The sequence below is a fragment of the Sebastes fasciatus genome, chromosome 7 (genome assembly GCF_043250625.1).
Source record: "Sebastes fasciatus isolate fSebFas1 chromosome 7, fSebFas1.pri, whole genome shotgun sequence".
NCBI lineage: Eukaryota > Metazoa > Chordata > Actinopteri > Perciformes > Sebastidae > Sebastes > Sebastes fasciatus.
This window is the reverse complement of record NC_133801.1, coordinates 35,505,235-35,520,627: the sequence shown is the minus strand read 5'-3', so window position 1 is coordinate 35,520,627 and position 15,393 is coordinate 35,505,235. Positions and strand designations below refer to the sequence as shown.

Below are 15,393 nucleotides of genomic sequence, written 5' to 3'. Positions count from 1 at the left end.
ACAGACTTAGCAGTACGGGGATAGTAGTCTTATTAAAGAAGAACTGTACCCAGACTAGTCTGTTTGTGACACAATGCTCAATATATGGAAAGTGTTGGTCAATAACGCCATGTTTTCATCCAAACAGGTGGAAAATGATGTGGCTTCTGGAGTCATTTATCAAATGTGGAGCTATGACGCAAATATATAGAGAGATAAAGGCTGAGACAGACAGAGAGAGAGAGAGAGGGGGAGAGGGATGAAATGCAAATTTTTGCCGCTTGTCCCCAGCAGCTGGTCTAGCTGTTTGACATGTGTGATGAATGGTGTTGCATTGGTACTGCTGCCCTCTCACCTCCACTCATTGTCACCAGTCCAAAGACAAAGGGGAGGAGAAGCAGGACAAATCCTGCAGCACAGGCAGTGGATGCTTCCTTTCATCAAGACACACACGCACGCACGCACGCACGCACGCACGCACGCACGCACGCACGCACGCACGCACGCACGCACGCACGCACGCACACGCACACACACACACAGATATGCAAGCTCCCTTCTCCCAGAACAAACACACTGGTGCACACATCAAAGCACACACACATGCATACTCTGATAACTTGTATCTTACTGCAGTGTGTATTTGCTGAGCAAAGCTTATTTCCTTCTGCCTGGCTAACCAGTTTTTGCTCTCTCTCCACAGACCATCTCCACCAACTGTCTGATGCAACAATTACAGAGCCGTATGAAAGCAAAGGCTTCTGGGAGTACGCAGAGAAAACAGGTACATCATCGCAAAGTGCATATTTGCTGCACATTCTGGTGGAGGAGGTGAGAAATGAGGAAGAGGTGGAAGGGTGCACACTGGTAAACAGTTGGAAATAAAAGATGGGAGTGGAGGGGGAAAGTTGCTTTGTTGGCAAGGAGCGGAGCAGTCATTACTCGTCCCCCCCCCCCCCCAGGCCCAGGCACGGGCAGAGGAAGAGGTGTGAAATGGGAGCAGTTCCTGCCTAGTCTGCACTGATGGGTTTGTTTAAAGGGTCAGGATAGTTTGCTGAACCGTTCCTATGAATATGAATACAAAAAAAACTCCCAACCATACAAAAAGAAATAACATGAAAATGAGTTATTCACACAACATTATTCTTTGACTCTGTGTGGGGATGTTTTAAATGTGATGGATGGATGGCCCTACAATTCAATTAGAAAAAAGGTTCTATCTCCAAACTCCTCATTTTTGTAGTAATTTATTTCGAGAGATGTTACGATACCATTTTTCCCTTCACGATACCGAGTCCGATACCTGAACTTGTGGTATCGGCTGATACCGAGTACCGATCCAATACCAGCATGATAAAAAATATATAGCTATCACTCACTCACTCATCTTCAACCGCTTATCTGGGGCAAAAGCTCCAGCAGGGGACCCCAAACTTTCCTTTCCCGGGCCACATTAACCAGCTCTGACTGGGGGATCCCGAGGCGTTCCCAGGTAAGTGTGGAGATATAATCTCTCCACCTAGTCCTGGGTCTTACCCCGTGGTCTCTTCCCAGCTGGTCGTGCCTGGAACACCTCTCTAGGGAGGCGCCCAGGTGGCACCTTTACTAGATGCCCGAACCACCTCAGCTGGCTCCTTTCAACACAAAGTAGTAGTGGCTCTACTCCGAGTACCTCACGGATGACTGAGCTTCTCACCCTATCTCTAAGGGAGACTCCAGCCACCCTCCTGAGGAAATCCATTTCGGCCGCTTGTACCCGCGAGTTCTAGTTCTTTGGGTCCTGACCCAGCCCTCATGACCATAGGTGAGAGTAGGAACGAAGACTGACCGGTAGATCGAGAGCTTTGCCTTCCGGCTCAGCTCTCTTTTTGTCACAACGGTGCGGTAAAGCGAATGGAATACCGCCGCCCCTTCCCCCTCACCCGCTGCTCCGATTCTCCGGCCAATCTCACGTTCCATTGTCCCCTCAATCGCGAACAAGACCCCGAGGTACTTGAACTCCTTCACTTGGGGTAAGGACTCCTTCCCTACCCGGAGTAGGCAATCCATCGGTTTCCTGCTGAGAACCATGGCCTCAGATTTAGAGGTGCTGATCCTCATCCCAGCCGCTTCACACTCGGCTGCGAACCGATCCCGTGTGGGTGTGAGTGCTGGAGGTCACAGACCGATGAAGCCAATAGGACATCATCTGCAAAAAAACAGCGTTGAGATCCTCAGCACACTGAACTTCATATATAGCTATTATTATTATTATTATTATTACTTACTACTACTACTACTACTACATTTTCCTCACTCTGACTACCGTTACCGTTACACTCTCCACTAGCACCACACTGTTGTTGTTTACTATCATCAAGTGACAAACTACCTGCAATCAGTTCTTCTTTGCTGCTCTAAAACAGTAGTTGCCAGTGGCTGCCATGATACATGCAGGGCGACAGCACACTGAAGGCTGCTGTTTTGGAACAGCGAAGAAGAATTGATTTCCGGTTAAATAAGTTGATCTTTTTCTGGGTTAATAAATGATGGTATCAGATCGATGCATAGACCAGCCTACTTGCCGTTACCTGATGCCGAATTTTGGGCAGTATCGGATGCATTTCTGATACTGTTATTGGAACAACTCTTTTTCCTAAACATCATGTAAGAAAATCTTTCGTGATTAGGGTAATTGGGTTTAAGAGAAAGAGCTCTTAACATCTGGATTTCTGCCGGAGAATTTCTTGGCCATGTGAATGATGTATAATGGTTTCTAACAGGGATTTAACGTGTGCACATGTGCATAACAAACACTTCAGGGGACGTATATGTGCAAAGGAAGGTAAGAAAAGATCATCACTGTCAACAGTGCAATCTTGCATCCAAAATAACCAAATCCAAAACAAATTAAACCTGACACTAAAGTAAACAAGTGTAAATAAGCTGGTTTGCATAGCTGAAAAAGAGGCTATTTTTAAAATTCAGACATGAGCACAAGGAAAAGCTGTGCACTCTCCAACTACAGAGCACATTCTCCCACTGCACCATCAGTTCAAATGCTCTGATAAACAAGTACATAAATAAACTATTTTACACAAATACACCTCAAAATACCAGCCTTAGTTCAGAAATAAGGACGGGGGTTAGGGAGAATACACATTTTCTGCATAAATATGTTTTTAAAATGGAGGGGAGTTGAGAATAACACAGGAAACTAAAATGAGTAATTTCTGACATTTATGAGGAACCGACGGAGAACGTTGAAACTGTGCTTCAATGGTCAGCTTTACATGTGTCATTATTCATTAATGCCAACATATTCTCTCATTTGATTGAAGGGATAACCTATAAATCTTGATCAGTCATCATGGAGAGAAATTAGACTTAATGCCACCACAAAGGAAATCAAGTTTCACAGGTCATTGACAAATGACATTCATCATTTGTCAATGTCCAAAACAAAATGTAGGACATTAAAAAACGTCTACGTTTACAAAAGAATGAGTCGGAAATGAAAGGCATTCCTTGAGATATGTAAATAAGACCAAACTAAAATGGTTGATTTCAGAGGTACCCATCAGTCTACCCTATATATTCCATGTGCATAAGGACTGACCCCACCGGACCTGGGGTCTCTAAAAGACACACCACCTGTGGTTGGTTGCTACTGTACTATACACCCTTATGACACTAACCATTGATTTGTCTCTCTCCACCCTAAACATATACTGTACATATTCCATATTGGGACCCACAAAGCACCTCTAGCTTCTCTTGCAGAAGAACTATACAGAAGTAGTAATTTAATTAGTTCTCACCATCGCCAAACAACAACAACAACAACAGGCTTTCCCATTTTAAACATTCAAAAGCATTCATCCAATGCAGAAAACACATTCACATAGTGTAGACGGGGATATTTTCAGCATTCAGGAATAACACAATTTGCAGGAAACAAAGAAATAAACCAATAAGTGAACTCTTGCAAGAAGTGAGAAATGATCTGTTGCCCCTGGAGACCATGAATGGGCAGCACAGAGATCAACTAATTCATACTAAACTCGGAAAAAAAAGTTTGGAAATTTGTGTTTGGTGGATTATTTCTCTGTTTTTACAATGCTAATTGTCATTGTATTTTACATGGTTGGGAAGCCTGTTTATTTACCTTCACAATGATGTCCAACTTGTAAGGATCATGCATTTGTGGGATGAGCAGCACAGCTGATTATGTGGGGAGCGCCCAAGAAAAATTTGCCAAAATGCTCTGCCAATGGTAAACAGTGTATTCTCCTGTTAGCATTGACTCTTGTTTTGACCATCACCAGCCACAACATAACGTAACTCAAACGAACATGAACAACAGCACATGTACAACAACAGCACTATGTAATGATACATTGAATCACTGACATGCTCCCCAGAAAACGTAAACACAGAACTGTTCTCCGCCTTTTCATTTTGAAAGAGCAACGACCAATGAGGAAACTCCAACAGTCGGCCGACCAATCCTGTAACTTCATCACTCAGTCAGTCAGTCAGTGACAGACTTTAGCGTTTGTAGGGCTGGCCCACTGTGGTCCAGCCAAAAAAGTTATTTTTATAAAACAGTAGTGCATGAGACAGATAATCTGTGAAAAAATCATGTTCTCCGTGTACTTCTAATGGCATTTGCGAGAATTAACAGTGCTGAAGGAAAAAAAAACAATCAGAGCCGAGGAGTCTCTAAGCAGCTGTCAATCACTGCTCGCGAAACTTGCAAACTCTGGCCACTGGCGGGGGCAGGGCTTGGTTTTGGCTAGACTGTTTTCAACATGACGGCTGAGTCACAAACTTTCTCATTTTATAGCTCAACACTAAAATATGTATCAGAAAACATTTGAGGTGAGAAATAGGCATTACAGTAACAGAATCTTGATTCAGAGGTCACAACAACTCCCTTCCATTCTTCCCATACAGCCCATTTAGGGTGTCCCTCAACGCCTACAGCGTTTCCTGAAGAAACTGGTACCAGCAGAGACTGAGGCAACCCCCTGAGCTTCCACCAGTGAGTTCCAGTTATTTTTCTAACATGTTAAGTGGAAAATGCTGATGCCAGCTCACACAGTACACTGCTCAACAGCCAACTCAGCAATATACAGTAGCAACGGCCATGTACTATAACCTGGCATTGCACATTTGTGGTCACCACAGGTGGCGTGTTCTGGTCCACGGGGGTCAGTCCACATACATATGCTGTATGGAAAGACTGATTCCATATGAATATGGAAAATGTTTGATGGAGAAACACAGAAGATAATTAATTTATTTACATTTGCACATGATGCTGACCCAGAAGCAGTTCCTGGTTACATATAGGCCTACAGTATATCCAGTTTTGCATTTCTTTCACAACTTATTTGACTGTGATCTCCATGTAGGAGAGCTTGAAGACAAGCTGCCTGTCTCAGTGATTTAGCAGATTTGTATTTGTGTTTGAAGCTGCTCCTCTAGAAGGATCAAGGTAGGGATTGGTTTGACACAGCTGAGTCAGGAGCTCGTTCGCAATCACACACTGTAGGCTACACGTCTCTAGTGCACGTGTACACACACACAGTACAAAATAACTACACACACGTTGCTGCTCAAAGGCTAACAAGATACCAGAGGGGGTGTTTTTTTGGAGCTGCAGTATAAAAGGAAGTAGTGAATATTATTAAATATTACTGCTACATGTAAGACAAATAAAAGACGTTTTTATTTATTTCTTTTTACAACCAACTTGGACTTGTCAATTCCTCCTGAAAGCAGTCTTTCTATCAAAGACAAACATCCTTTTAGGCCATTTCATTTTTCAAAAATATTTTATTTGATATTGATCCAGGTACAAGGAAATAAAAGAACATGGATTTATCTTACAGGACATGGGAATGAGACTGTAAAAGTTTATTTTCTTGATCCACTCTCTTCTTGGACAAGGACATGCAAGTGAATACAGAAGGTGGTTTACAGAAAGGAAAATAAAAAGCAGAATGTACTGTACTGTAGAAATGGCATTGGATCGGAGTGTCACCTCACCCCGTACTGTACAGAAAGACTTCACCCAACAACTTTCTCTTTTTGTCATCATTTTTAATCCTCTTTTTATAGCAAAAAGGCAACACACAGATAGGCTACAAAGAACCAACAATATTGAGAAAATGAACAAAAGAGAGGGAAAGCCAAAGCACTTTCATCCTTCCAAAAAGATATTTTCTCTATTGTCTTGACAAGCAAATTGTGAGCTGTTTCTGCTCCTTGTGTTTCGAAAAAGGTTTTAAGTCGCTTTCGTTTTGACATGAGAGGAGCAGTGCGGTGAACATGCAAGACGAAGAGTGACTCAGACGACTACTGACCCGGCGTCTCACCGTGCTGTGAGCACAGTGTGCCTATCATCTCCTTATGGCCTCGCTGCTCGGCTCTGACAGCAAACTTTACAAGGAACGAAAAACACATTTTATATTCCACCAATCTTTATGCATATTTCACAATATACCTTTATTATCATTTTAATAAATACAAAACGACACTGTGATTTAAAAGAAAAACAATGAGTATTAAAGAGACACTAAAACGCATTAGACATTAGAAATATCAATCTTAATTTTGGTATGTTCTTTTACTGACATCTTGTCTTAAGGTGGATGAACCAGCACATTATACTCAGAATCAAAATCCACAGCAGAAAAAGAAAAGAGGGGACGACAGGATCGGACATGAGAGGGATATTTTTGTCAATGCAAATGGAATGGCGTAATCAAGTGGAGATGCGTATGGATATATACACATATATACACATACATAAACACCACCAGAATGTAAAATAACCTGAGATACTCTTTGCACCTCATTTCCAGAACACTGGCCACTGGGTGGATGATAGAAAATGACGATGGCATGACGACAACAGTACAACAGCATCTGACGGCCTTTAGTTTCCACCCCCCCTTTTTATCAACATTAGCAGTACAAAAAAAGGACAAAACAAACAGTCATTGAACCACAAAAATCCTGAACATTAATATTGAAAACATTGTTTGTAAGCAGCGTTTTGGAGTCCATAAAAGGCATACAAAGAAACAAGCTCTTCATTAAAAAAAGGACAGATAAACCGATAAAAAGTTTGAAAAAGACAAAAAATTGGAGATTCAGAGGCTGAGAAGTCGGAAGCGGCAGATGATACGTGTGTGTTTTGTGGCGGTCGGGCAGACAGAAAGTGTTCTGCTCCACACTGTGGCTGTAGACATGGAGGCAGTGGGACCTGCTAGTTAACATACAAGGCTTTTCTCCATTGTCACCTCATGTCAAAGCTACATTGTAAATCGTACACACACCATATCTTCTGACACAAGGCTGTGCTGATCATAGTGTATTGGCAACTGAGGCACCAACCTTTAGAGCAACTAATAGATTCATTTGAACAGCACTTAGCTGGAGCGAACAGGTGTTGTTTTCTCGGATGATACTGTACCACAAATAATATACTGTAACTAGAAGTGCAGACCTCCGCCAAGGCAGGTTTTGTACGTCGCTGCCCCCCCCCCCCCCCCCCGCCACCAAAATCGAATGGATTGCTCATTGTGCCACATCCCACCCCTCCAAAAAATGTCATTAAAATCCATCGTGGACTTTTGGAGTAATCCTCCAAACGGACAAACCAACAAACCACAAACCAACGCCGGTGAAAACATAACCTCCTTCCTAGGCCTTTGGCCTTGGCGGAGGTAACAAACATAAAACGTAAGTGCTCTAAAAAGCAAACAATATTAAAAATGATGGAACTAAAGACATAAAATTAAAAAAAAATGTAAACAAATGATGTTGCTCCACTGGTATTTTAGGCAGATGTGGGAGTATCATTGCTACTAATCCCAAGAAATACTCCTTTGTGATGTTTGCTCACCTATTAAGGCTATAGAGGAATCATTAATCTGCCTCTCTTAAGTGCTATGACTGAAGTACAGCATGTGGACAGATTTGGCTGGTTAGTGTGCTGTTATACAGAATGAGGAGTGTAAACTCAGTGTTTAGGCAGTAAATCATAAAAACAAAACTTGAAATTCTTGGAGACCCTTGTATAAAAATAAAAAATAAATGCCCAAACATTGACCACTAAATGTTTCTTATAACAAACCATAGTTTTAGGACAGTTAATCAGGAATTAAATAATCACCTACAGTAATGCAGTATCCTCTGTGTACAACTCTCCCAGCCTCACATCTGCCCTTCAGAGCCTCGGGAACCTTGTGTGTCTGCCACCCGATTAGTCTCAACTATGGAAATGGGTGCCTTATTATTTGTCGCTGTCTGTGAGCAAAGCTGTACTCTTTAATATCTCTCTGTACATTAGTATATAATTTTCTTCTCTTTACTTTACAGTACAGAAACTCCTCTTCACATATTCTTCCGGTTCTTCATGTCAGCAGGAGCTATGTTTTTGTGCTTATCACCAAAAGTTGCAGTGCAAAAACAATAATTAATAATAATAATGATAATAATTAATGGTAACTATTAACAAACAATGGATTATAAAACAATTATTTTATGGCACAACAGCCACTCAATTCACATATAATACAAATAACCAGATAAAACCAACGGTTCCTGTATATGGAAATCAAAAGCTCAAACTGAATTCGGCTTGCATAGCAATGCAACAACAAGTCAAAGAATATATTTACAGGAAACAAAATTCCCGTTTCCCCCCCAAGGGCAGTTACCAGAAAATTTGTTCTCGTTTAGATGTTTTCATTTTTTTTTTTTACTTGCCTTTTTCTAACAAAAAGAAAATTACAGTAAGGTAGGAGGTGGAAAATATTTTCTCGAGGACGAAAACATAGTGAGATGTACAGTATGTCTGTGTCTATACATCACATTTACAGTTCTGTGACACTGCTTTTCTCTGTAGTGCCCTCTGCTGCACTCCCTCCCTCTGAGAACACACAGGTGAGGACAAAGTTCGTTGCCCCAACAAGTAGGGCGTCGTTCTTTCGAGGACAGACCGGGTTTTCTCCAGTTCACATCCCAGACGGATCACTCTGTGGGAGGGAAGGAAAAATGTATTAAAATTGAGATGGCAGGTTTATTTAGGAAATAGAAATTAACATTTTGGTTAGTTGCTTAGCTTAGCATAAGTAGTTTGCTGACCCATGCAAGGAATTTAACTCCAGCGCCCCTTAGCTGTCAATATACTAAACTAGGGATGAACTGATACCGATACCAGTATCGGGTCCGATACTGTGCTCATGTACTCGTACACGCAAAACGGCTCCGATACAACGGCACCGATACCACTTTACGGTGGTGCGCCAGACCCCGCTGGGCCGGGATCCCACATCAGCTGGCACGCACCGGCCCTCACTTTCATTGCGCCACGGGGTTTTGCTTGCACCCTCTGACGAGGGCGTGTGTTAGACTCCTTGGTCCGTGTTTCAAGACGGGTCGGGTGGGTTGCCGACAACGCCACAGACCCCTGGCGCCTTTAACGTGGGCCGAGCCCCGATCTGGCGGCACAACGCGGTTGGGGCTCATTGAAAACAGTCCGCCCCGGTCAACAGTCGCACCGTGAGCAGGAGGCCGTCCCCGGTGGGGAGAGAGGGCGCAGTGAGCCACGGTGTGGCGAGGTCCGGGCGGGGAGCGCTGTAAAGCTGCGACCGCGAGCCACCTTCGCCCCGAGCCTTTCCAAGCCGACCTAGACCCGGTGGCGCAAACCGCCTCGTAGGCGGGACTCCCCAGCCTGCCGTGTGTCGCTCACACCCTCCAGCTGGCTGTTAACGAGGGTCTTTTGGCACAGAGAAGTACTCGTATCGGTACTCGGTATCGGCGAGTACCCAAATGTAAGTACTTATACTTGTACTCAGTCTGAAAAAAAGTGGTATCGGGGCATCCCTATACTAAACAACAGTGCAGGGGGATAATGTACAGGATACACATACAGCTTAACAAAGATACTGGGTGTTTCTCAAAGTCAAGGGAGGATCCTTCAACAGCTGAATTTCAAGGATGCTACATGATCGAATCCCGCCCAAAGACTATTCCAATGTCGAAGATATTTCCAATTCTACCGAGGACTGGGTCGTTCTTTCAGGGGGATTTTGAAGGATGTCTCCTCTGCTCTGCTAAAACACCCACAATCCTATTCACACATTCTGAACAAATTTGAGAGAAATTGGCAATCCAGTTGCTGAATCTTTGCTCTCTCTCTAAAGTGAAAAATCGACTCCTATTAACACCTCTAAAGCTCACTAATTAACGTGTTTGTTTAATCCATACACAAACAGAACAACAGCCGGGTGCATTGACCTCCCAGAGTTTTGTTGTCACAGTGAAGTTATGAGGCAATTATGGTCCGAATAGTTGGGACTGTTGGGACTATTTTAACTATACGTGCAGAGCGTATATCGCAAAACACTGCTGTAAAATACGGAATGACTCACATAACTCTCCCGAGTACTGCCCCTGTCCATTGGTCCCCAGAAATTCAGCGTGCTCTGTGGCGGTCCACTGCTGTGGCTGTCGTGGCCCCTCGGCCTTGCGTGGCCCTGTCGAGCCCTTAGAGGAGGCTGTGCCAGAGGAGCTGTGGCCACCGGGGGAGGGAAAGCACGGTTTGTTGTATGGCAGGCACCCGTCCTCTGAAAACACAGAGCGATCGAAAGAAAGGCTTATAATAAAAGTTTGAAAAGTAGACACGTGACTTTTTTGTTGCAGTGAAGCACATCTAACATCTGATGCATGGAGACAAAGAGCACTTTGCAACCCCCCCTCCCCTCCTTCTGACATCTGCAGAGTGGCGGTGCCAACAGGCGATGCCAGGGCGTGCCACAGAGAGGACTCTCAGCCTCACACATGGCCTTGCAGCTACCAGCCTTATGAGAGGGTAAATACAATAAGAGAAGGACCGCTGGCTGCTGTGACAACCCCTGCTGCAGGGCAGCATAACATTGACCCTCAGCAGTCTCCGTCATTGCGTGAAATCTCATCAAACTGCTCCCTACCGCTCCGCTAATGACTGTAATAGAGTCTGCCCCGACCTCAGTGGGTTCTACTGTGAATCAGTCAGCACTCTGACACATATGGGAATTCACCTATGGGGTTTTTGTAAAGATGCTGATTGTGGCACCTGTCTTTGTCTCACAGTCTCAGATTAACTGTCTGAGAACGTCCTGGCACAAAGAGGGCAGGGCGCACAGCATGGAGAGCTCTAATGGTCACAAACGTGCACGCACGCACGCACATACACATGGACACGGACGCACACAGATGGGGTGTGTAGAGTGGCTGCTGTTTGTGTGAGAAAAGAAAGCCGAAGCGATTAGAGTGCATTTCAGTTGCTGGGGCCTCCTGCCTTAGTTGGAGCCGAGCAGGATGATATTGGCAACAGTTACAGGGGCATTGGGGGGGCCGAGGGGGGCATTCTGGAAACCAGAGCGAGTGGCAGACAGCACAATCTGTTCATGGGAGCCCAGTCGCAACGCAGCATGGAAGCTAACTTCAACACAAGAATCCCTCACTGTCAAACCACAGCAGCAGCAAAACGCCTGTGTTCTTGTTGTTTTCTTGCTATAACGCAACAAACTACTGTATCGGTAACAGGACAATGTCCACTGGTTTAGAATGGTAAGCCTAGATGTTTTATTTCCTTAGTAATTAATCGTTGGAAGTAAGCAAAACAAGTTGATGGATTTTGTTTGGTTTGGAACTGGTGCAGAACGTGTATGTATTACACATCATGTTTTCATTTTTAAAAATGAATAGGATAGGTGCTTATGTAAAGCAGAGAGTGCAGTACTCTAAAAAGATATGTGACTGGCTTCCCTGAACTTCTTGTAACTAGGGCCATGCTGCTAGCCATAGTCTGTCCTACAGTAGATCACATTGTCTCAGTCTGATGGATTGCCAAAGAACGAATCTGAATAAGTTTGGACTTTTCATCTTCTACCTCAAGCAGGACAAATTTTCCAGCTGTCCAATACTTTTGTTCATGGAAACATACCGTACTTTAAAACCTAATCACCAAATTACTGTCAGCCTCAACTGATTTTGAGTTTAAAGCTAGGGTTGGTAATGTTCTTCAAAGATTATTTATTATATGTGTTGAAATTCTCATAACATTCTGACAGCAATCAATAAATCAAATGCTCTGACCAAAAGAAAAGGGGAAAAAAATCTAGGATCTGTGGCAGGTTTATTTAGGCAATAGAAAGAAACATGTTGGGTAATTGCTTAGCTTAGCATAAATCAGAATCAGAATCAACTTTATTGGCCAAGTTTGTTGACACATGTAAGAAATTACAGCTAAATTAGCTGTCACTATAATAAATGACAGGGGCAAATGTACAGGATAGACATACAGCTAAACAAAGATGCCGTATCAAGCTAAACTAACATTAGCTAAAGGCTAAAATAATAAAAAAAAAAAAGATCATTTTGGGGGAGTGGCTTTAGAGGGAGGCCTGAAGGGACGGACTGTCAGTGTTGCAGACTTGGCGACCTTTTGGAGCTAATGCTGCTAGCTTCTTTTAATGGAAAACAGTTGGCAACACTGGGCTGGCAGTGTGTTCCAATCCACGTACTTCCGTACTTACACTTACTATTTTGAGTGCTTAAGTGCGTTCACACTGTGAAGTATGTCAAAATGCAGTGCACTGGAAGTACCCGGATGTTGAACTCAAAACGGTCAAATCAATGAGTGTGGAACGCTGGACACTTTTCACACTCAAATGTCGCCGTCTTGGTTACGTAGCGGAAGGGGCGGGACCACGGCCACTATTCAAACAGGTGAAAATGGCGGCAGATGATGCGGGAGCTTTTGTGGTGCTGAACAACGTACCTTATAGATGTCTATGGGCTACGTAGATGACAGAATAAAACAATACAATACTTAACCATACCGGTGCATTTTCAGCCAACAGGAGGACACATCGTAGGCGTTGGCGATGACGTTGGAAACGTAATTTCCACTTTGCTTTAATTTTCTGTGTTTTCTTGATCAACAAATCAGGCAGATATTTTGGCGGGTAGTGGACGGGTAAATCCTGAGGGAGGCAGCAGTGCAACACAAAGGATGCCAGCTGCCGTAAAACCCCGAAGAAGAAGAAGACATTTTGGCGGGTAGCGAGCCGCGGTCAAATGTTGCGATCGTCATTTCCGGTAAGTGCGCCGCAGAGTATTCCATTTGAGACGACCCTACCCCGCTGAAAGTAAGTACAGAGTGCACACTGTGCACTACATTGAAGTGTACTTCTGGAAGTACGTGGATCGGAAGAACACTGCGAGTTTTTTGGTCGTATCATTTTTAAAATCTTAAATTGCTAAAATAGCATGATAACATGCTAACGTTTACATGTTGATATAGCATGGTAAACATGAACAGATTGCAATTGCAAGCATGTTAACTTGTTGACATGTTAAGATTCTAACAGTAATAACTTTACAGGGCTCTTTGCCCGCTTGCATGGCAGAAGACTTCAGTCTTGTTTCAACTGTACCTGTTTTGTGTTCCCTGCGCCCATCATCAGCTCGGTCCATGGAGCCCAGCCTGTCCTGAGCCTGGCGATGATGTTCCAGGGAAGTGCGCGTCTGTCTGTCAATGGAGCTCTTCATGTCCTCCGGCCCAGACAGAGGTCCTGGCAGAGGCGGGCGCTCCAGAGATGAAGCATTCCTTTCTGTAGGGGGCACCATGCTGGTTACGCTGCGGGCCCCCTGGATACGGCCCTGTCCCTGTGAGGGAGGAGGCTCAGGTGGAGGAGGTAGGTCTGTGCCAAAGAGGAAGACCACACAATCAATCAACTGAAGACATAAAGTCAGACATTTTTCCATCCAATATAATATTAATAAAACTCCTTCTAGTTTATAAAACAACAACAGATGTTTTAGGGAACTTTCTACAGAAACTATTATAAATGTGTTTTCAGCCACTGCCTCACCATCTGCAGCAGCATCTCTCCGGTGGGGTGCTGTGCCCTGGCTTCGGGGTTTGCGTGTGGGCCTGGTGGCCCTCTGGTGGCCCAAGCTGTGTGTGCCGACTGTGCTGCCATCTGTTGAGAATGGACTGCTGGGCCGGGGCCTGTGGGACAAGCCTTTACCTGCAAGAGGGATACAGGACCACAAGTCAGCTGGTTAATAAAGGCATTAAGGAGCTAACGCCTAGACAGTGGAGCTGAGCCTGTCATCAAGAAAGGTAGAGGTTATCAATCAAGATTCAAAAACCTATTAGAAAACAAAGGTAAAGGTTTTCATTAGAGGAGAAAGCACCCTGGTAGAAGCCTGTAAACGGTTGTAACTGAGAATAACATATTACCCAGTTATTACTCATTTAACCAAAGAAAGCCAGAGTGCAAAAGCCAGATGAGCCATATAGGAGTTAAAGTTGAGGATAGGGAGATATCTGCAGTCCAGCCATGTACAACAGGTGCCATGCACAACCTGGACACAGCGTCCACAAGCAGCAAGAGAGGAAAACCCAACATTAAGCCAACATTATGGGCGAAAACATCAGCCAGGACGAAGAATCAGAGCAGAAAGGAACAAATCATCTGCCACTGGTAGAAGTTCCAGTCAAGCAGTGTGTAGCTAGTCTCCACACACCAACCTCTCTTGCTGAGGCTAGTGCCCTCCAGGCGGTAGCCTGCCTTGTCTGCAGCGGCCACAAGGGCCTGGGCAAAGCTGCAGTGGGTAAAGATGGAGCCATCGGACGAACTACCCAAACTGGACCTATGGCTGGAGAAATTACGGTCATCCTCCGAGGCTGAGCCCCACCCATTCACCATGGAGCCTGTGGAACACCGCAGGATTCAGCAAATGTGTGTGTGTGTGTGTGTGAGTGAATGAATATTTTCTTTCTACTTCAAAAACACTCAAATTCAACTGCACACTTTCATAACCTTTATGGATATATGATCTGACATTCTGAACACCTGTGCTGTGATTCCTCATTTAGATAGATGAACTGATTTGAGTGATCTTATAAAACAGAGGTAATATTAACCTCCTACACTTAAATGGTTTCGTATTTGCCGCAGGGCATTTCTGCTCTTGCAGGTGAGTGCTTTTGTATAGTCGTTCTGTTCGGACCTGTCTTCTTTCATCTACTACAAACACATGCATACACACACATATGAAGGTGCACACAAACACCCAGCAGAATGTGCACAGTGGAACAGCAGGATTGGCATCAACTAATGTTGCTCTTCTTTTGATGAAGAACAATGAGTGCACCTGTGCGGAGCAGAGTTGGCTACAAAACCACCTTAGGTGACACAGATGAAGCATCTCACAACACAGTGCATTGAATCAAACACCTGGTGGTATGCACGTACACTTTTCTTTATTCCTCTTTAAAAATGCACAGCCACCACCGTCTAAAGGGTGTTACAGTATACTTTTAAGAAAAGAGAGAATTTTAACTAGAGCTTTAAC

At 44.0% G+C, this 15,393-nt stretch overlaps 1 protein-coding gene across 20 annotated transcripts in view; it reads right to left on the bottom strand.

The window, feature by feature from the left end:
• Positions 1–6,449: 6,449 nt before the first annotated feature.
• robo2 (roundabout, axon guidance receptor, homolog 2 (Drosophila)) overlaps positions 6,450–15,393 on the bottom strand; it is a 429,877-nt gene continuing 420,933 nt past the window's right edge. For 14 of the 20 annotated variants that reach the window (XM_074640484.1, XM_074640483.1, XM_074640482.1 and 11 more), the window contains 5 exons: positions 14,567–14,749; positions 13,902–14,060; positions 13,464–13,730; positions 10,413–10,607; positions 6,450–9,014 (listed from right to left, as the gene is read on the bottom strand). In XM_074640484.1, coding sequence (XP_074496585.1) covers positions 9,013–9,014; positions 10,413–10,607; positions 13,464–13,730; positions 13,902–14,060; positions 14,567–14,749 — 806 coding nt within the window. In that variant the 3' untranslated portion in view covers positions 6,450–9,012. The remainder of the gene's footprint in view (positions 9,015–10,412; positions 10,608–13,463; positions 13,731–13,901; positions 14,061–14,566; positions 14,750–15,393) is intronic. The other 6 variants (XM_074640494.1, XM_074640498.1, XM_074640500.1 and 3 more) reach the window with 2 other exon arrangements.